Genomic DNA, 20,899 nt, shown 5'->3' with positions numbered 1-20,899 from the left:
TGATTTAGCAGGAGATATCTCTGATGGATAGGTGTCAATGACCAACAGCTCAATGTTCCATTTTTTGACCCAGATAACATACTGTATCTTGACGCCATGACTAAACTATTCAAATATARTGAAATAAGGGTCACAGTGATTGCCACACAGTGTTATGTTGAGTGATAAGTAACATAGGTGGAAAGATAAATTTTTTCTAGGATACCTAGCCTATTTGCAAAAACACATGAAAGGCCAAAAATAAAGTAGGCTATTGATAATAAGAAAAAAATTATACCTATCTACATGATTAGGATCTAGGCTACTTGTGTCATTATTTTCCTAAAATTATATTGCTCTTTGTCAATACCAAATGCTGATATCCTATGATCCTGAGTTTGCATTTACCCCTTAACTAGCAAAACATAGAAGACTGAACCAAGGCTGTGTGTTGGGGTGGTAGTCTGTATGGGAGCATTGACCCCGTCCTTGGTAGTCAGATCAATGATAAATGTCATTGATCTCGTAGTGCAYCCGGCTTCCTCACGTCTCTCCCTCCCTGCAGGCCAAATGTCACAGTTGTATTGAATATGCCCTATCACCTCGCTCCACGTGGAGAGAACCTAACGCAGAGAGCTGAGCAGTCCAGGGTCACTCTGTTGTTCTCAGGTGTGAGTGTGTGTGGTTTGAGGGGGAGGGGTCAAGGCTGACTTGTCACACACAGATCAGAGGAGCGTGTCCTGTCTTCCTATAAATAATACTCAGTCTACTGGAGTTGTCAGACAGTCAGAGCTGCTGATCATACTGCTGGACAACATTTCAAAGAGAGAATGTGGCTATTCTCACGTCTGTAGCATAGCTCTGTAAAGCCTCAGCAACTGGGGACATCTTATCATCTATTGATTGATTGATACTTTATTGATCCTCAACGGGGAATTCTCCATGATGTTTCCTCTTGAAGAGATGAAGACCACCTGTCACTGTTCAGGTTACCGGGAGCAACAACAGCAGCCTCACACCATCCTGTACAACATCCTGAGCCGGGCGGACAGTAACTACAGCAACAACGACAGCCTGATCAACAACAACCAGGTGAACCAGTACAACTACAATAAGATGATGCTTCACAACTGTCACTGCAAGCGGCAGTGTGTCTGAAGAACTCTGAGGGAACCTGTCAGATGGTGTCTGATGTTCTGGTCAAAACCATCTGCTTCATGAAGAGTTTACCCTCCTTCAGTCAGCTTCCAGTGGAGGATCAGCTATCTCTGCTGAGGGACTGCTGGGTGCCCCTGTTCTGTCTGGGCCTGGCCCAGGAACGGACTGTGTTCGAGGTGAAGGATGTTCCACAGGCTAGCATGCTGAGGAGGATCCTCCTCAACGGTCAGGGGCCACAGAGTGAGGAAGAGCAGGAGGTGGAAGATGAGGGGAAGAGGTTGCTGCCCACCCTGGCTGGGGTGCATAAACTCAGATCCTGTCTGAACAGACTGTGGACTCTGGATCTCAGCCCAAAGGAATATGCCTATCTGAAGGGAGCTATGCTGTTCAATCCAYGTAAAGATCTTCTTCTACTTCTTCTCAGCATGCCATGATGTAATGTGAAACTCCAAATCTACTTAAACTGACATTGTATTCATTTCATTTGATGTAAATATTTGAAGCAATCAATGCCATAAATCGATGATTATTTAATCATCTAACATGACAAATACGGCAAACAGCTTCCCTCTTTCTCCTGTCAGTGTTGAACTACTGATGCTGGAATACAATTGATTTGACATTTCCCTCACTTCCTCTTAACAGATATCCAAGGACTAAGCACCACTGTACTCATCAACAGTCTCCAACAGGAGGCCCAGAGAGCTCTACAGGAGGTTGTGCTGACCCTTCACCCAGGAGACTTGGGTCGATTCAGCTGCATCCTACTATCGACCTCTGACTTACAGACTGTCAGCCAATCACTCATCACAGAAGTGTTCTTCAGACCTGTTATTGGTCAGGCGGATCTGTTTGGTTTGTTAAGTGAGATGCTGTTCATTAGACAAGAATAAAGCTGAAAGTGTGTGTGTATGGTGTATGTGTTTGAATTATATTTTAGGGTATTTTCTACTATGACAAATATGAACGTGAAGAATGCAACCAGGCAATAAAAGTTTCATAAACTAAATGTTTGTTTATCCTCTCTTCTATACACACATTTAGTCATTGTTCTATCATTTACTTTTGGCATGTATCTGACAATTTATCAGTGGTGTGATAAAATAAATGAAGTGAGTGCAACGGTATTTTCTATTGATCGAATAACCCTGTAATATTGTACTGGCTCTTAGCATGATATGTACTCTGGCTCCTACCTGTGGTATTCTACCTGTAACTACAAGTATCTGTTGTGCTGTACACTGTACAGGGTATGGAATGGAAAGTAGCAAAAATCCCTTGAGTGACGTGACCTGGGAAACTCACCAATGCATGATAAGGAAGGCTAGCAAAATGCAGCTTTAGACTGTGTATTAATACTCCAACAATGTGTCAACACTCATATTTCCTGTAAACCTACCTCTTATCAATTTCCTGTCTATGCCCAGGACCAGAATGACCTGTTTTACAGTCATTCGGTGGTCTGTATTATTTTGTCCTTGCCAAAGATAAAAGTTGTCCCTAGGGGGCACAAGTGAACACCCTGGTACTGGTACTGTGCACCTGCCAAAGATATCTGTGTACATTTGGGCCTGTTCAACAGGGCAAAACATTACATTACAGAACACCCAGACATTTTTTTAAAAGTAGAATAAAATATATGCTTGCTATCCATAGTAGAATCYATCTTTAATTTCAATTCGCAACCATCTAAACATTTCACATCACAGAACCCTCATTGCTTCGCAGTCTGCATGTTGTCAGAGATTCTTCCATTTCAATACATCAACACAATAGAAGTGAGTTGTAGATAGATTGGAAGAGTACTGTGTGTGAGTAACTGGCTGATTCARGTCCAGTAAGGCGACGGGAAAAGGCTATTTAGAAAGAATGAAAACACAGAAATTAAATGTCAACAACACACACAAAACATATGACTGGGCCTCTTCTAGTGGTGCGCTAGTCACAGGTTGACATTCTTGCCTGAAAGATTTTTTTTATTAACAAGTCATTAATTTAGACATTCTTAGAGAGGCGGATCCTAACTTCCACATAGTCTCATTGTACATAACTAAAATGAGACTTAAGTGGAAGTAAGAATTTTCCCCATAGAGAGGAACATTATACCAGCCACAATAAAACAGAAGACAAAATGCGCAAGAATAGCATGGCATCAATGCCTTTACAACTTAATTTATGCTTGTGCATCCCTTTTTTAAAATAGTTTTATATAAATCACAGAAATGCACACATTATACAATTTAATTTCAAGTATATAGTCATTGGCGTCTACAATGAGATCATGTTAATCATTAACCAGGCCACATGCTCGTGAGAGATTTTGGACCCTAACCAATTTTAAAGCAATACAAACATATTAGGATTACCGTCATGGGTAACACTTCACTTGACACCCAGCGTCATAACACGTTATGACATGGTCATAACCATGTTTTAATATGTCATAACCTTTTATAATACGGTCATATCCCTGTCATGACACATATTTTGACATGTGACACATWTTGCGTTATTTTATGGCTGGTTATGACACCTACATAAGAGTGTCAAAACCTACCACACAAGGCAAAACATTCCATTACACAATTACACTGTTGACATGTTCTATATTTGTGTGTGAAATTGACCACATGAAATGATCACTGTAATTGCACACACATTGATGTCAGGCATGCACCTACCCCAACGCTCCGTTGCTGATGACTGGGATGAACGCAGATGCAGATTTCAGGAGCAGGACAAGACTCTCTTTTTGACTGATGACGTATATAACAGCATGTACGCGATAGGTGACTTATAGGATGATGGTCATAATGCTTCATGACAGTGTCAAAAAMAGTATTTTCTACAAGTTACTTAAAATATAACAAAAACATGACTGTAAAGAATTCATTAGAACAACAAAGGATTTAAGAAACAATCTTTAAAAACGAAAGGACACTTCCGGGGGAAAAAACTATTTTGAATAAATGTGAGTTTTGATTCCATAACCAGCCATAAAATAACACAATATATGTCACAACAGGTGTAAATATATGGGTCATGACAGTGTAATGACCATATTATGACCGGATATATCAAGTGTTGTGACATATGACATGGTTAAGACCATGTCATAACATTTTATGACACTGGGTGTCAAGTAAAATATTACCTAGTTAGGTACAGGACTATGATATTCTCTTGGCATCAAAAAGCACATCTACAATTGTATTTCAAAGTCACCAATACGTCAATAACATTCATTGTCTTTGAGGTGTTCCCTCTTCATCCGTTCCAAGTGTTTTTTTGGCCCCCAGTACATTCCAGGTTAGTTCATGGTGTCTACATGTTGCACTATAAAACCGTTGACCAATCAAGTGTGCAGTTATCTATCTTCCTCGAGTCAGTTTACTTTACCCTGCAAGTCCCTGGATGTGAGTACACTACCTTGAAACTGATTCTCGTGTCAGTGTTGTGGGTTGAAGTGATAATGCAGAAAGAGGTCCGGCAGCAGTGGAGAGTCGAGTTTCATATCAAAATAGCTAGTTGTTTTTCAAGGGTAACGGAACACACACCACCACTGATGTAATTGGAGGGCAATAAGAGAAACGGACAACAAAACAGGGGGAGCTGCTGGAAGGGTTTGGTAAGTAAGTCTACAGCGGCTTTTCTATGAGACAGGCCAACCCCCAAACAAGGGCACAATATGCCAGAATCAAAGATACATTCACTACCCTGATTACATTATAATCCTTCAAAATACAGATGACACGATTCATAATATCGCCTTCAAAGTAAAGTCAATGGTCTTCAGAGGAGTTTGCATACGCATTATACTCCTCCCACTTCATTTAACATAGTGCAATTCTCAGGCTCCTTAAAGTTTCCAACATAGAATTAAATAGAACATATAATATGTGTATCTGTATGGCTCCCAACCTCTTCAGCTGGAGACTGGTGAGTAGCTCCATGATATCAGTAGTGTTGAAGATGGATCATCATGTTCTGACTGAGGTCCCGGGCAMGGGCATGCCAAACACAGACATCTGACGTTCAGAACTTTCTGCTTAAATCAAAATATGATAAAGAAGGCATGAGATGCAGAACATAATAGAACAGACCATCTTCATTGTCCACGCAATGTGGAAATGTGTCTTTGGCTTCATAGTTCACACAAAAATACAAATGACATAAAAACTCAATCAGGAGTACCTCGACATCAAGATCGCTAACGTAAACTTACAACAACAAAAAAGTGTGCAAAATGCAGTTTGAAGTCCACAGGTTTAGTCATATATACATAATTGGTTCAAGACCATCATCGTCAAGAACAAATAATCTTCATCCCTCAAACTGAACCTCGAAGTCAGTTCCACTCATAGTTCCTCTCTAATCAGAGACTGATTTAGTCCTGGGACTCCAGGTGGGTGCAATTAATGATCAAGTAGAACAGAAAGCCAGCAGGCTCCGGACCTCGTAGCTTAAGAGTTGAAAACCCCTGCAGCAATGTGCCACTGCTAAATGAACACAGGGGACACACTGTGATTTCAGTAAAAAAAAGTGTGTATTGAAGGACTCTAACCCTATCATAACAAGCTCTTAATGAGGACTACAATAACACTGTGCAGGACACACAACATACAGTACCCACGGAAAGTCTCTTACCTGCTCCACTGTTCATCCTCATGTTCCTAGCGTTCATATCAGAATCTGTCTCCTTGGATATCTGGATATCGTAATCATCTTTGAGGTAAAACAGAGTGACAGTCAACTAACAGTGGAATAACAAATGACAGCCCATGAAGTATTCCTTCAACAAGTACGTAAAATAGGGGAAAAGCGGTTGTTTATCAGTAGAGGTGTTGCTTACTGTTATTGCCGATGGTTGATGTTTGGTAGTTGCTCATGGTTTCGTTTCCGCTGTCGGAGGTTCTCCTCTGTGACCTTTGGTACGGAGGTCTCTTCTTGCTCTTCCTAGTGCTGATCCTGAATGGATAGAACGGATTAAAATAGTATAAACTTTATTGTCCATTTTACAAAAGGAAATGTATTGATTTGCTGTCACATTCCCAACAGCTTGCATGCACACACACACACTTGTTGTGCCCATGATCAAGGCAGTTAAACACTACCAGCAAATGTCAGTGAATGGTAGCTACCTGATGATGCCCTTGACCAGTCGACCTTCTGCGTCCTGCTCATCAAGCTGATGCTCCTCGGCCAGGTCACTGATCAGCTGGCTGATCTCACCGGTCTTCTTCAGGAACACTGAGTCCGAGGTGCAGTGGGCCAGCTCCTCGATCTGGTACTCAGAGTACAGCTCCAAAAGCTTCTGGGTGATCAGAGAGTCCACGTCACCCATGCTCAGATCACCCATATCCCCCTCATACCAGGAGTAGGATGGAGGGCTGTACCGTCTCCCTCCTCCACCTCTTTCATTGTGTAACGGAGGCCTGGTAATGACCACCGGCTCCTCCTCCATTTTGGGAATGTCCACTTTGACTCCTCTGATGTAGATGTCCTCCGACCAATCAGAGCCACTACCCCCGCCCTCCTTCCTGGTTTGGGGGTCGTTGGCCCCAGGGTAGCTCTGGAGACCCCGGAGGTTGACCTTCTCCTGATCGTCATCTGGGGACCTCCCTGTGGGACTGGGGGCCAGGATGGTGCTCCGACACACCATGTAGAGTCCACAGGTCAGCAAGCTGCACACCCAGTTCTTCCAGCTGCCTGGGGAGGAGGGGGCACAAGGACCACACCCATGATCCCCTGGAGGAGAGTCTGCTGATCCGGGGATGAAGCCGATGATCTCCTCAGCCGCCTTGCTCTGCACATCCCCGCGGTGGGCCTTGTGGTGCCTCACCTCCACCGGGTCCACACATCGCTCCTCATAGCAGGACTCCTGGCTGGTGCTGCTGCCCCGGTAGAGGAGATGGTTGGGTTCCACAGGGACGAGGCCGACCTGGCCCCCTGGCTCTGACCAGGGTCTGGGGCTCCCTGTGATGCTGCTGGGCATGGTGGCTCACTAGAGCCAAGGCCTGGGAAAGAAGAGGACGGGGAGTGTGGGGGAGGGCAATTCATTACATTAATGTAGGAAATATGTATGTTATATATATTTTAAACATTGCTTAATCCTGTCATAATAATCAGTGGCTTCAAATAGACAACAAAGTAGCCGTGAATCAATAGACTTAATATCTATGTAGTATTGTCTATGTCAAATGTTTGCTGCAGGCCCATGGCATGGAAAACTAAACCTCTTCCAAACCGACCAACAATACCGATCACCACATATCCCTTAGTGCCAAGCAGTTACCCAACTGGTTCTATAGGGCTCAAATTAGTTTTAAAATCAATGAAACACAAGCAGTTTAAATACAAAAACTGCTCACACTGGTGCACGTTTCTGTTCTAGCCCAGCATTAACACACTTGATTAAACTAAATCCAAGGCTTGGCGATTAGGTGAGAAATTGATTCAGGTGTGATATTGCTGTGATAGGAAAAACATTTGCAGCCTGGGTCTCCGAGGGGTAATTATTGAATTAGCCAGCTAACTTGCTTAAATAACTTTTTATTTTTTAGAAACATAAGCTTGAAACGGGTTGGTTGTTTAATTGATTAAACAACCAAAAACACATATGTAAGTTTAGCTTTCTTAATGAACCAGAAAAGCGAGTTATTTCTAGTTGTTGATTGAAGTGAGCTGGCTAACTCATTGAACCTGCTATGTAGTATACCCCTCTGGCCTGTAGGCTATGTTCAAAACGTACTTTCAAAGAAAGTCAACAAAGGCCATATGGAAGCCAGGATGAAGACGGTGTCCATTCAACGTAGGCCAAAATTTAAACAAATGTGTCATAAAGTGAATGTAATGGGGGGGGTGACTAAAACAATGTTCTGATCAGATGTTTGATGAAAGCAGGGCCGGGCCTACTTCATACAATGAAAGGTTACTACTGTCATATGCTGGGACGCAGAACAACTGGTTGAAATGGACGACGACCTTTTCAGTCCATCTACAGCCTTTTGTCAAGAACAAAAAAAATACAATTGTCAAGGTGCTACTTCCAAAACACATATCTAATCAACTTTCGTTCCATCTGTAATTGATACTTTAAAATAAGTTACACCTGGGTTTATTAATTTGGCTGTTTTAGCGTTTCCATGTGTTCAGGCGATGTCTTACTCACCGCATCCGAAGGGTGATCGCGGTTCTCCACCGAGTTTTCGTCCGAAAGGTTATATTCCATAAAGAGGAAGAGTTCACATTTTTWTTTTTATTTTTTTAAATTGAATTACCCACAAAAAAGACGCGGCATAGTTTCGTTTCTCAAATGCTTCCTACAACAGTTTTTCACCTGCGCGACAAGGTAATAAAGCGAGAGAGTTACTCCAACCAAAATCTATCACCGCAGTAAATTACTTTTTAGGCTACTTTAGATATTCAGAGTTCGCTCGTCAATAGCTGTCCGACGGAACGTCCTAGGGTGATATGTAGAATCAGATGACGGTAGAGAGCAAAATACACCTTTTGTTTTTACCGATAGTTGAACTCTTCCCTTAACAGGGTCGAACAGAAGGCAATATTCTGTTTTCTGGCGCTCAGGTGGTTTAGGGACCGTCGTAAAAGTGCAATATCAGTGATTACATGTAAAAGAAAAAAGAAGAAAAGTTTTTGCATTCCCATTCAGGAGGGTTAGCCCTATGAAGATTACACACAGGTTTCTGCCTTTCTATGGAGTTTTTGCGAGCCACATCTGCATTGCTTGCTATTTGGGTTTTAGGCTGAATTTTGTATAAGCACTTTGTAAAAAAATAATAATAATAAAAAAAAGAGTTTTATAAATACATTTGGTTTGATTTCATATGGTTTTAGATGTACACTGTGTACAAAACATAAGAACACCTGCTCGTTCCATGACATACTGACCAGGTGAATCCAGGTGAAAGCTATGATCCCTTATTGATGCCACTTGTTTAATCCACTTAAATCAGTGTAGATGAAGGCAATGTGACAGCTTAAACAAGGATTTTTAAGCCTTGAGACAATTGAGACATGGATTGTGTATGTGTGCCATTCATAGGGTGAATGAGCAAGACAACATATTTAAGTGCCTTTGAACGGGATATGGTAGTAGGTGTGTCAAGAACTGCAACACTGCTGGTTTTTCCACACTCAACAGTTTCCCATATGTATTGAGTGGTCCACCACCCAAAGGTGGTGTTCGTAAACTCTGTGTTGCCCTTTTGGTGGATCCCATATTAGCAGTTCGTCTTTCCACTTGTTTTTACCTCCTTTTGAGTTTTTCCAGAAGTCAACTATAGATATTATTTGACACAACTGTGGGAAGCATTGGCGTCTACATGGGCCCGCATCCCTGTGAAATGCTTGACACCTTGTAGACTCCATGCCCCGACGAATGTGTGTCAAGAACAGCAARGCTGCTGAGTTTTTCAAGATCAATAGTTTCCTGTGTGTATCAAGAATGGTCCACCACCCAAAGGGCAACTAGCCAATTTGACACAACTGTGGGAAGCATTGGAGTCAACATGGGCCAGCATCCCTGTGGAATGCTTGACACCTTGTAGAGTCCATGCCCTGATGAATTGAGGCTGTTCTGGGGGGCAAAAGGAGGTGAAACTCAATATTAGGAAGATGTTCCTAATGTTTTGTACACAGTGTATATGTCATTTGAACTGGAATCTATTGAAAATTAGATCTGTATGTGAATTCACACGTACAGATCACTGCACCTGTATATAGCCCATCTGTAAATAGCCCATCCAACTACCTCATCCCCATACTGTATTTATTTATTTTGCTCCTTCGCACCCCAGTATCTCTACTTGCACATTCATCTTCTGCACATCTATCACTCCAGCGTTTAATTGCTATATTGTAATTACTTCGCCACTATGGCCTATTTATTGCCTTTCCTCCCTTATCTTACCTCATTTGCACACACTGTATATAGACTTATTTTTCTACTGTATTATTGACTGTATGTTTGTTTACTCCATGTGTAACTCTGTGTTGTTGTATGTGTCGAACTGCTTTGCTTTATCTTGGCCAGGTCGCAGTTGTAAATGAGAACTTGTTCTCAACTAGCCTACCTGGTTAAATAAAGGTGAAATATATATATATTTTTAAATTAATAACCACTGCTGTAACAGGATAATTATTTGTAGGAAATCAAACAGGACGAACTTGTAGATCTATATATCATGTTAACAGTGAGCTAATGAAAATTACATGATGATCGATGCTTGGCTGCCATTTGACAAATACAAATCATCTCTCTTTTGTCCATAATCACCTCATCATGTAGGCCAGTCTACCTTCACTGTATCTGCCAGCTGTTGGCTAGAGCACATGCCATAACCATAATGGGCACATTAGCTATATAAATGCAATATAGGCCTACAGTATTTTGTGACAAAACCATCAGTAGAGGTGAAAATGGAATGGAAACCAACTTGTATATATATTTTTTTATTTGGTACATGGGAATTGAACCGCAAATGTAATTATGTAAACTACATCATCATGCACAGCCTTTTATCCGCAACAAGTCAAATTGAMAGAGAAAATGCGAACATTTGTCAATATTCACATGAAAATCTGAAATCTAACTAATTTCAATGATGTAGAGGCCTATCATTGGTTCCCACCAGTGATTGAATGAGCTCTAATCATATTTTAGGGCCACACTGCTAGGTTTCCATCCAATTGGCGACAGATTTTCATGAATATTCTAGAATCCGCATGAAGGAAATATGCAAATTGTCCCACTAGTGGTGTGTTTCCACCAAACGGACTTGTTGCAAATAAAAATCAGTGTGTGATTTCGCAAACGTTTTCATGTACTGAATAAACATTTTAAGTTCAATGTGTTTCCATCGCATTTTCAACTCTAKCGACAGTTTTGTCACAAAAATTATTGCATTAAATAGCAAATGTGCTACTCTGTTCTTGGCACATGTGCTTTAGCCAACAGCTGGCAGATACAGTGCAGGTAGCCTGCGCCGGTATAGTCTACATCAGCGCTCCCAAACTGTGGGGCACAAGGGGTTGTGGGAACCCCTGGTCTATATGATAAGATTGTCAAACAGCAGTCATTTTTGTGACATGATGATCGATGCTTTTCCTAGCCACCGTGCATCTACATCTGCATTGCTTGCTGTTTGGGGTTTTATGCTGAGTTTCTGTAGAGCACTTTGTTACATCTGCTGATGTAAAACAGGCTTTATAAATACATTTYATTGATTAAGAGCCTCCATATTTATTGGGAAGGAGCATTAAGATCACTGTGCACTTTCACCACCCTGTGAAGTTCATTATTTCATCTGTAGCCTAATAAACTGCATGGTTTCCAAAGTCTAGTTGGAGACCACACGCCATATCATCACGTGACTACCTTTACTTCAATATTTGTGCAAAAAGGAATTTTCACCTCTATTTCCACATAGTTAATTTCACAGACACAAAAAGATCTCATCATGTCAAACAAACAAATTCTGTCTGCATTTATAAAATTACACCCAACATTCCTGTTTCCGTCACGGCTGTCATGTTTTTTATATGGTATGACTCGCATACAAATGATGGATGGAAACATGGTTATTGTTAGATGCAAAGTGAAGTTTGTGGTTATTGTGTTGTAGTAAAGTATACTTACACAAGCCTCAGGGCTGAATTCCATCCATATCCAAGAAGTATCGTAATTTCCGATTGAGCCGACATATGCTGCAGCGTTTACCGTGAATGAAGTCGCCGTGAATGAGGGAACATTGCCTTTAAATTTCAATAGAGTGATCTTGAATCCACTCCGCACAGTGGATTTTGACAGGGAGCGATGAAACTTTGGAAGCCATTCATTGTCAATGGAGGGAAGGGAAGTAGCCAGGGGACCGTTGCGCGATGTGGGCGAGGGATGGTGAACAATGCGGGACCAAAGTTGGGGAAAGGTGAACTTTATGCAAATAGGCTGCTCTGCGACACTATTGACCAATCTAAGGTCACTTTAACTTCCAGCCCCTACTGGATTGGCTGTTCATACCTATCACTATCTAGCCTGCTTGCTAGCACCCACACGAGGGCGAAGCTAGCATGGCTATCCAAATTATTGTGTTATGTGGAAATCATGTCAGACTACAGTAGCCAAACTCAACTGGTGGACCGCGGTCCTGGTCCGGACGCAGAGAAGMGTCAATCGGACAACATCGCATTTTGTTATATAAAAGTCAATACATTATTTTTTAGACAGCTTCAAAAAAGAACAACTCAGCAACCTCTCTTTCTCGCTCTCTCTCGAAGCAACGGCCACCACTACTAGTGCTCCGCCTAATCCAATCGCGTGGTTATTTGCAAACAGAAGAGGCCGCGTCTTACCCAATCACATTATTCAAAATATCCTCTGTGGAACCTTGGGACAAGCAGGCAGAAAGAATCAGAAAGATTTGACCACGGTTCAACTGTAAATATCACAGATTGAAGGAGTTTAGTTGCCAGTATCTTTGTTAATATGGCTTGTTTAAAAAAAAGAAAAGTTGACTCTGAAAACGGGACAGTATTTATTAATTCTCCCCGCAACTAGCACAAAACCAATGTGCCTGATATGCAGTGAGTCCGTAGCTCTCGTGAAAAGTGCCAATGTTAAACGCCATGACGACACCAGGCATAGTAAATTAGATCGCACGTATCCCCTGAACACGGAGGTGAGAACAAACAAGATTAACCAACTCAAATCCCAATATGAGAGGTCCACCAAAGTCCGTGTCAATTCCCTGATAGCCCAACAACATGCAATGGAGTGTTCACTGAGGATAGCTTGGGTTTTGGGAAAACATTTTCAGACACTGAAATAGTAAAATAATCCATGTGTGAAGTTGCTGACACCTTGCTTGAAGGTCAACAAAAAGATGAGCTCAGGGAAAAGATCAAACAGATCCCACTGTCACATTCCACAGCAACGAGGAGAACTGAAATATTAGCTGTAGCTTTAACTTCACAACTTGATGAGGCCATTCAGAATGTACCATGTATTTCATTATCTGTGGATAAATCAACAGAACACTGATAATGCCCAGCTTCTGGTGTTTGTCAGATTTTATAATGAAACAAAGAAAGAAATCTGTGAGGAGCTGTTGGGTTTAACAAATCTAGAAGCACACACACACACGGGGAGAGGATATCCATGAGGTCATCAAAGGGATGCTGACAAAGCAGGGGGTGAGATCTGAAGTCAGAGGTCTGAAGTCAGAGGTCTTCATCATCACAGATGGAGCTCCAGCCATGATAGGAAGAGGGAGGGGACTGGTAGCATGTTTGAAAGAGTACCACCCTGACCTGACATCATATCACTGCATCATCCATCAGTCTGTCCTATGTGCCAGTATGGGAAACGAGTATTCTGAGGTCATGATAACAATGATGAAACTGATCAACTTCARCTGCTACGAGGCATTCTGACAAAGGCCAATGCTAGTTTTGATGACTTACTAATGCACAACAATGTCAGAAAGCTCAGCAAATGCAGGGTTTTGGAACGCTTTCTGGCCTTTCAGGAGGAAATCAAAGCTTTCTTAACAGAGCAAAAGTGTGACAAGGCAACTCAGTTTGAGTTTTAGGAACAAGGCTCGCTTTGATGACTTCACTGTTGGAAGAGAACTGGTGCTGCTCATCCAGAACCTCTTCCTCGTCACAAATGTGACAAGTTGTCAGAAGAAGTAAAACAGATCTTCAGATGGGTAGATGTTGCATCACTGCAAATGGAGTTGATTGAGCTGTAAGAAAATGTGTATTTGAAGGAGCAGGATGGTGATTGTGCCCCTGTCACTTTCTGGGGAAATATAGTGCCTGCAGCTGATGTCCCTGTTCAAGAAACTGGCACTTTACATCCTGACCATGTTTGGCTCCACATACAGCTGTGAATCAGCCTTCTCCACAACAAACTTAATTAAAAACAAATACCGCACCAGGCTCACCAATGTTCTCTCTACTACCGCATGGCAAGCGGTACCGGAGTGCCAAGTCTTGGACAAAAAGGCTTCTCAACAGTTTTTACCCCCAAGCCKTAATACTCCTGAACAGGTAATCAAATGGCTACCCGGACTATTTGCATTGTGTGCCCCCTCCCAACCCCTCTTTTTACACTGCTGCTACTCTCTGTTTATCATTCATGCATAGTCACTTTAACTATACATTCATGTACATACTACCTCAATTGGGCTGACCAACCAGTGCTCCCACACATTGGCTAACCGGGCTATCTGCAATGTGTCCCACCGACCACCCGCCAACCCCTCTTTTACGCTACTGCTACTCTCTGTTCATCATATATGCATAGTCACTTTAACCATATCTACATGTACATACTACCTCAATCAGCCTGACTAACCGGTGTCTGTATGTAGACTCGCTACTTTTATAGCCTTGCTACTGTATATAGCCTGTCTTTTTACTGTTGTTTTATTTCTTTACTTACATATTGTTCACCTAATACCTTTTTTGTACTATTGGTTAGAGCCTGTCAGTAAGCATTGTATTCGGCGCACGTGACAAATAAACTTTAATTTGATTTGAACACATGGACCCGTGTCTGAGTTGCTCTCACTAAAGTTTAAAACTAAAGTTTAAAGCATTGGCAGGAGACAGAAAGTATAATTTCTGGGCAAGGCCAGACTGACTTATAAATGATATTGCATGGCCCAGACAGACTTATACATGAATATTGCATGGCCCAGACAGACTTATAAATGAATTTGCGGGCCCAGACAGACTTATACATGAATATTGCGTGGCCCAGACAGACTTATACATGAATATTGCGTGGCCCAGACAGACTTATAAATGAATATTGCATGGCCCAGACAGACTTATACATGAATATTGCGTGGCCCAGACAGACTTATAAATAATATTGCGTGGCCCAGACATACTTATACATGAATATTGCATGGCCCAGACTGACTTATACATGAATATTGCATGGCCCAGACTGACTTATAAATGAATATTGCGTGGCCCAGACTAACTATAAATGAATATTGCATGGCCCAGACAGACTTATACATGAATATTGCATGGCCCAGACTAACTTATAAATGAATATTGCGTGGCCCAGACAGACTTATAAATGAATATTGCGTGGCCCAGACAGACTTATACATGAATATTGCATGGCCCAGACAGACTTATAAATGAATATTGCGTGGCCCAGACAGACTTATAAATGAATATTGCGTGGCCCAGACTAACTTATACATGATATTGCATGGCCCAGACTGACTTATACATGAATGTGGTGTGCACAGTGGAGATAAGGAAAACAGAGTGAACCATAACATACACACCATTCAAAAGTTTGGGGTCACTTAGAATTGTCCTTGTTTTTAAAGAAAATCAACATTTTTGTCCATTAAAATAACATCAAATTGATTAGAAATACAGGGGTAGACATTGTTAATGTTGTAAATGACTATGTAGTTGGAAACGGGAATATATGCAAATGAACATTAATACCATTAAATGTAGATGTTTTTTGCATTGGATATATTTACCATATCATATGGAGACGAAACATAAACCTTATCATAAGTAGACATAATTGCAAATTATGAAATCCTTCCAATAGAAAAAACAACAATTTAGTTACGAATTGAACTTTAATTAAATGAGTTGACTCTTCACATGGGATGATTTCACTGAACAACAAAATAATGATCCATCGCATCTCCCAAAAACGTTATCAACATAACATAACTAAAATGATAGTCTAGAAACTAAAGCTTTGGTTGTCTTCCTCGCAGGCGTCCACGTGTTCTCCCTGGACCCTCAATGTCCACTTCTTAAACATCAGACTCTGAGGCCTCATCTTCACTGTCACTGTCCAACCTTGTTGAGGATGGCTCGTTGTCAGCTCAAATAGCCTCAAATTTGCCTGGATGGCCACCAATTTTTCAACCCTTGTATTGGTCAGCCTGTTGTGTGCTTTGGTGTGTGTGTTCCCAAACAAGGACCAGTTGCGCTCTGAGGCGCTGATGTTGGTGGGATTTGGAGGATGATGGAGACAACAGGGGAAAGCCTCAGATCCACAAAGCATCTTCCATCAGGTGGCTGATGAGATATGTTGGCACGACTACCATATTGCATCTCCATCCCAAAGCCCTTGCTTGGAAGTGTACTTCCCCAGACTGCCAAGAACCTTGCCCTCATCCAAGCCAAGGTGGCGAGACACGGTAGTGATGACACCATAGGCCTTGTTGATCTCCAGACATGGATGCTCTTGCCAGCATACTTTGGGTCCAATATGTACGCTGTGGCATGTATGGGCTTCAGGCAGAAGTCTTCACACTTTTTGATGCATTTCAGAACTGCAGTTTCCTCTGCTTGGAGCAACAGTGAAGTGGGCAGGGCAGTACGGATTTCTTCTCTTACATCTGCCAGCAGAGTCTGAACATCAGACAGGATGGCATTGTCTCCCTCAATCCGTGCAATGGCTACTGCTTTAGGTTTCAGSAGTTTCAGGCTGCTTACCACTCTCTCCCAAAATACATCATCCAGGAGGATCCTCCCGATGGGGCTGTCCATATTGGCAGACCGTGATATGGCCATTTCTTGGCGACTCCTTCCCCTCCAGGAGACTGTCAAACATGATGACACCACCCCAACGGGTGTTGCTGGGCAGCTTCAATGTGGTGCTCTTATTCTTCTCTCTTTGCTTGGTGAGGTAGATTGCTGCTATAACTTGATGACCCTTCACATACCTAACCATTTCCCTGGCTCTCTTGTAGAGTGTATGCATTGTTTCCAGTGCCARGATGTCCTTGAGGAGCAGATTCAATGTATGAGCAGCACAGCCAATGGGTGTGATGTGAGGGTAGGACTCCTCCACTTTAGACCAAGCAGCCTTCATGTTCACAGCATTGTCTGTCTCCAGTGAAAATGCCTTCTGTGGTCCAAGGTCATTGATGACTGCCTTCAGCTCATCTGCGATGTAGAGACCGGTGTGTCTGTTGTTCCTGGTGTCTGTGCTCTTGTAGAATACTGGTTGAGGGGTGGAGATGATGTAGTTAATTATTCCTTGTCCACGAACATTCGACCACCCATCAGAGATGATTGCAATACAGTCTGCTTTCTCTATGATTTGCTTGACCTTCAGACCTTCACTTGAACTCTGTTGAACTCTACATCCAGCAAATGAGTAGATAAAGCATGTTTGGTTGGAGGGGTGTATGCTGGGCGAAGAACATTCAGAAATCTCTTCCAATACACATTGCCTGTGAGCATCAGAGGTGAACCAGTTGCATACACAGCTCGAGCAAGACATTCATCAGCATTTCTCTGGCTACGTTCCTCCATNAGCATCAGAGGTGAACCAGTTGCATACACAGCTCGAGCAAGACATTCATCAGCATTTCTCTGGCTACGTTCCTCCATTGAGTCAAAAAAACTTCTGATTCCAGGAGGACCATGAGCTGTCGCTATCAGTAAGGTGTCTGATTCATCATTTTCACCTCAAATAGAAGTAMAGGGGCTTTTGTCACAGGTTGTTTGTTGTGAGGGCTGAGGGAACTTTATGCACTTGGCCAGATGATTCTGCATCTTTGTCGTGTTCTTCACATATGATTTGGCACAGTATTTGCACATGTACACAGCTTTTCCTTCTACATTAGCTGCAGTGAAATGTCTCCATGTACAGATAAATAGTTAAGCAGATAGATTACACAACTCCTTTGTGAGATAAATGTTTTAAAATGAAACATGTATGGAAACAGGTGAATTAACACTCCTCAGTTAGCAGGCTCAAGCAAGCCAAACCTCACATGGTAGCAAAAACTAACTAGCAGAAATTGTTAACAAATTAGAAATGATTAAAACACACTTTGCTGTAGGCTACTATTTACTAGTTAACAAAAAAATKATGTATGTCATAAAATATATTCACCCCACCCAGTATTGTAATCAAAACTGACCAGAAAGCATGTAGTCCTTGACTCAGACAGTGTAGTAGTGTGGGCTCAATACCATCGCATTAGTGTGCAAGATCTTGAGAATCAGCTGCACATGTGATGGAAGAATGTACTGTGCATACAGAGGGTTGCAATTCCATTGAATTGGGGGTAGTTTAACTCAAATATGCCACAAGACCTAGAATTGCTTTATGTGTATCCCACAAAAAAAGGTTCACTGTTATAATGTCACGCCCTGACCATAGAGAGCCATTGTTTCTCTATGGTGAAGTGGGTCAGGGCGTGACTGGGGGTGATCTAGTTTATTTATTTCTATGTGGTGTTCTAGGTTTATTTTCTATGTTGGTGATTTGTGTGTTTCCCAATTACAGGCAGATGGTAATCGTTGTCTCTAATTGGGGATCATATTTAAGTAGCTGTTTTTCCCACCTGTGTTTATGGGATATTGTTTTGAGWTAGTGCACGTAGCATCTCTGTAGTCACGGTTAGTTTATTGTTTATTTGTTTTTGCTAAGTTTCACTTTATTCATTAAATTATGTGGAACTCAACATCCGCTGCGCCTTGGTCCGAGTATGCTTCAAACGAACGTGACATATAAGTGAACTTTTTTGATGAATTTATGCAAAACTTAACTTCCCATTGAAAATTACATCCCTTTGCCACCCTAGTTATTGCTCTAATGTTATATTATCATGACTCTGTTATTATTATACTATGAGAGTTACTAGATACATACTATGACAGCAATTCACTGTAATAGGTACACACATTGTATCTGGCACAAGTGACGATTAAAATTATTTCGATTTCAAAGACTGCCATTATTGTAATGTTTGACATTACAACATTGATGTGTGATACKTTTTTTATAAACGCATACGTTTTTTGCAAATGTATGCCTTTATTACTATGTGATTTATATTGCCTGAATACTCGATGATTAACACCACAGTTATGGGTGCTTCTGTCAGGGTTGTGGTCAAATGCATGTCATTTAAGGTCAACTTAGCAATTGAACAAAATCCAATTCAATTTGAAAATGTTCCTAATTGCAAAAGCATTTAACAGAATATGGGTATTCCAGAACTGTAATTTACATGTAAATAAACATAACCCTGTTTCATGTGTTTAATACTGCAGATATAATGCTCTGTGTGCCAGAGATGGTACCATTCAGCTTGTCTGGGGATGAAGGACTTCAACAAAGCCAAAATAGAAAATGATTGGAAGGGGCCTCTTTGCTGTTAAATTAGAGACGTGTAAATAAATGACTGTTGTGCCTTGTAACTACTTTAAAATGTGGAACTGTTGCACTAAAAATGTGAACATTGAGTTGACATCAAGTTGTACAGTGTTTACAATCTTACATTGTACAACTTTATGTAAACATTGTCTAACTTCATATAGAACAAATTACACTTGAAATTAACATTTCTTTAAAGTTATTGCAAATAAATGCATATTTTCACTTTGAGACAATCACTCAATTACTGCAATCTTTAAATGCACTATTTGAGATTTTATGTATTTCTATCAAATCAAAACTGGAATTTCTACTCAACGCAAAGGTTGTAAAAGTATAGACATTTATAGAATAAATCATACCTAATTTGATAATTGTCATAATCAGTGAATTAGTTACTGATTTTTACCGCTTTAAATGGCATTTCATAGATTATGTATTTGTCACGCCCTGACCATAGAGCCTTTTTATTCTCCATTTTGGTTAGGTCAGGGTGTGACTAGGGTGGGTAATCTAGGTTGTTTTATTTCTATGGTGGCCTGGTATGGTTCCCAATCAGAGGCAGCTGTTTAGCGTTGTCTCTGATTGGGGATCATATTTAGGCAGCCATTTCCCCACTTTTGTGGGATCTTGTTTATGTGTAGTTGCCTGGGAGCACGCCATTGCTTCACGGATCGTTCGCTGTTAAATTTTTTTTTTTTGTGCGTTTCACAAATAAAAAGATGTGGAACCCATATCACGCTGCGCCTTGGTCCGAATGTTATTTCGACGATTGTGACAGTATTTCTATTATTTCTATTCCCCTCGAAAACAAAGGATGTAAAAGTATGCTAGACATTTATAGAATACATCATATATAGCTTGATGATTCTGTGACAAACGTGAATTAGTTATTGATTTTTAAATGTCTTTTGGCCAATGTCTGCTGAATATCGGTTGAATGTCTGTATATAAAACCAACTTTACGTCGGTAATAGTAGTGGAGTGCCCCTGGACTACAGTTTACTGAAGGGAGCGTAATCATTAGTCCAAACAGTTGCAAAACGGAACGTTTTCCCAATAAAACGTCAGTTTCTATTGGACCAATTCTGGTAGGTTCCTCAGGTTCGTTTCATTTGCTTCATTTTAAGAATTTTCTTTCAACAGAATCCGCATAAGGAATTCGCCCCTGATCTACGCTAACCAGCAAAAATTGCAGTGCACCATTTGACCAGTAGATGGCAGCCAATTCACATCTATAAAGGGTGACATAGCGATGCCCTACATTCACACAGTAGTCTCAATACCTGGCCACTGGTCTCTAGGGTTTAAGGATGGCACAGTACATGGCCAAATAATTAATTACAGGACAAACTTACTGTTGGGTGAATGGTTTGTTAGAAAGCCAAAATAGAAAATGATTAAAAGGGGCCTCTTTGCTGTTTAGCTTTGTCTGGATTCAGAATTGCCCACAAAACAGATGCGGTATTGTTTGGTTTCCTATGCACTTCCTACAACAGTTTATCTGCGAGACAATACAAGGTAGACCAACCATACATTCAACCCATAGGAGAGAGAGGACAT

At 41.3% G+C, this 20,899-nt stretch overlaps 1 protein-coding gene and 1 pseudogene across 4 annotated transcripts; one reads left to right on the top strand and one right to left on the bottom strand.

Moving 5' to 3' along the window:
* The first annotated feature begins 644 nt into the window (after window positions 1-644).
* On the top strand, window positions 645-2,264 carry LOC112071823 (nuclear receptor subfamily 0 group B member 2-like; annotated as a pseudogene).
* A 522-nt stretch (window positions 2,265-2,786) lies between these two features.
* On the bottom strand, window positions 2,787-12,083 carry LOC112071822 (keratinocyte differentiation factor 1). 4 transcript variants are annotated; one of them, XM_024139251.2, is made up of 5 exons: window positions 11,798-12,083; window positions 6,279-7,154; window positions 5,990-6,105; window positions 5,785-5,862; window positions 2,787-5,185 (listed from the first exon to the last, which is right to left on the bottom strand). In XM_024139251.2, the coding sequence occupies exons 2-5, from the start codon at window positions 7,130-7,132 to the stop codon at window positions 5,118-5,120; spliced, it is 1,116 nt and encodes a 371-aa protein (XP_023995019.1). In that variant the 5' UTR covers window positions 7,133-7,154; window positions 11,798-12,083; the 3' UTR covers window positions 2,787-5,117. The 4 variants fall into 4 exon arrangements, with proteins under 4 accessions (XP_023995019.1, XP_023995018.1, XP_023995021.1 ...); XM_024139250.2 differs by lacking the exon at window positions 11,798-12,083 and adding an exon at window positions 8,309-8,732; XM_024139253.2 differs by lacking the exon at window positions 11,798-12,083 and adding an exon at window positions 8,309-8,732 and having other exon boundaries at window positions 2,787-5,182.
* Window positions 12,084-20,899: the final 8,816 nt, after the last annotated feature.

Source organism: Salvelinus sp. IW2-2015, unplaced genomic scaffold (genome assembly GCF_002910315.2).
Source record: "Salvelinus sp. IW2-2015 unplaced genomic scaffold, ASM291031v2 Un_scaffold1732, whole genome shotgun sequence".
Lineage (NCBI taxonomy): Eukaryota > Metazoa > Chordata > Actinopteri > Salmoniformes > Salmonidae > Salvelinus > Salvelinus sp. IW2-2015.
This window is presented reverse-complemented; position numbering and strand designations above follow the sequence as displayed.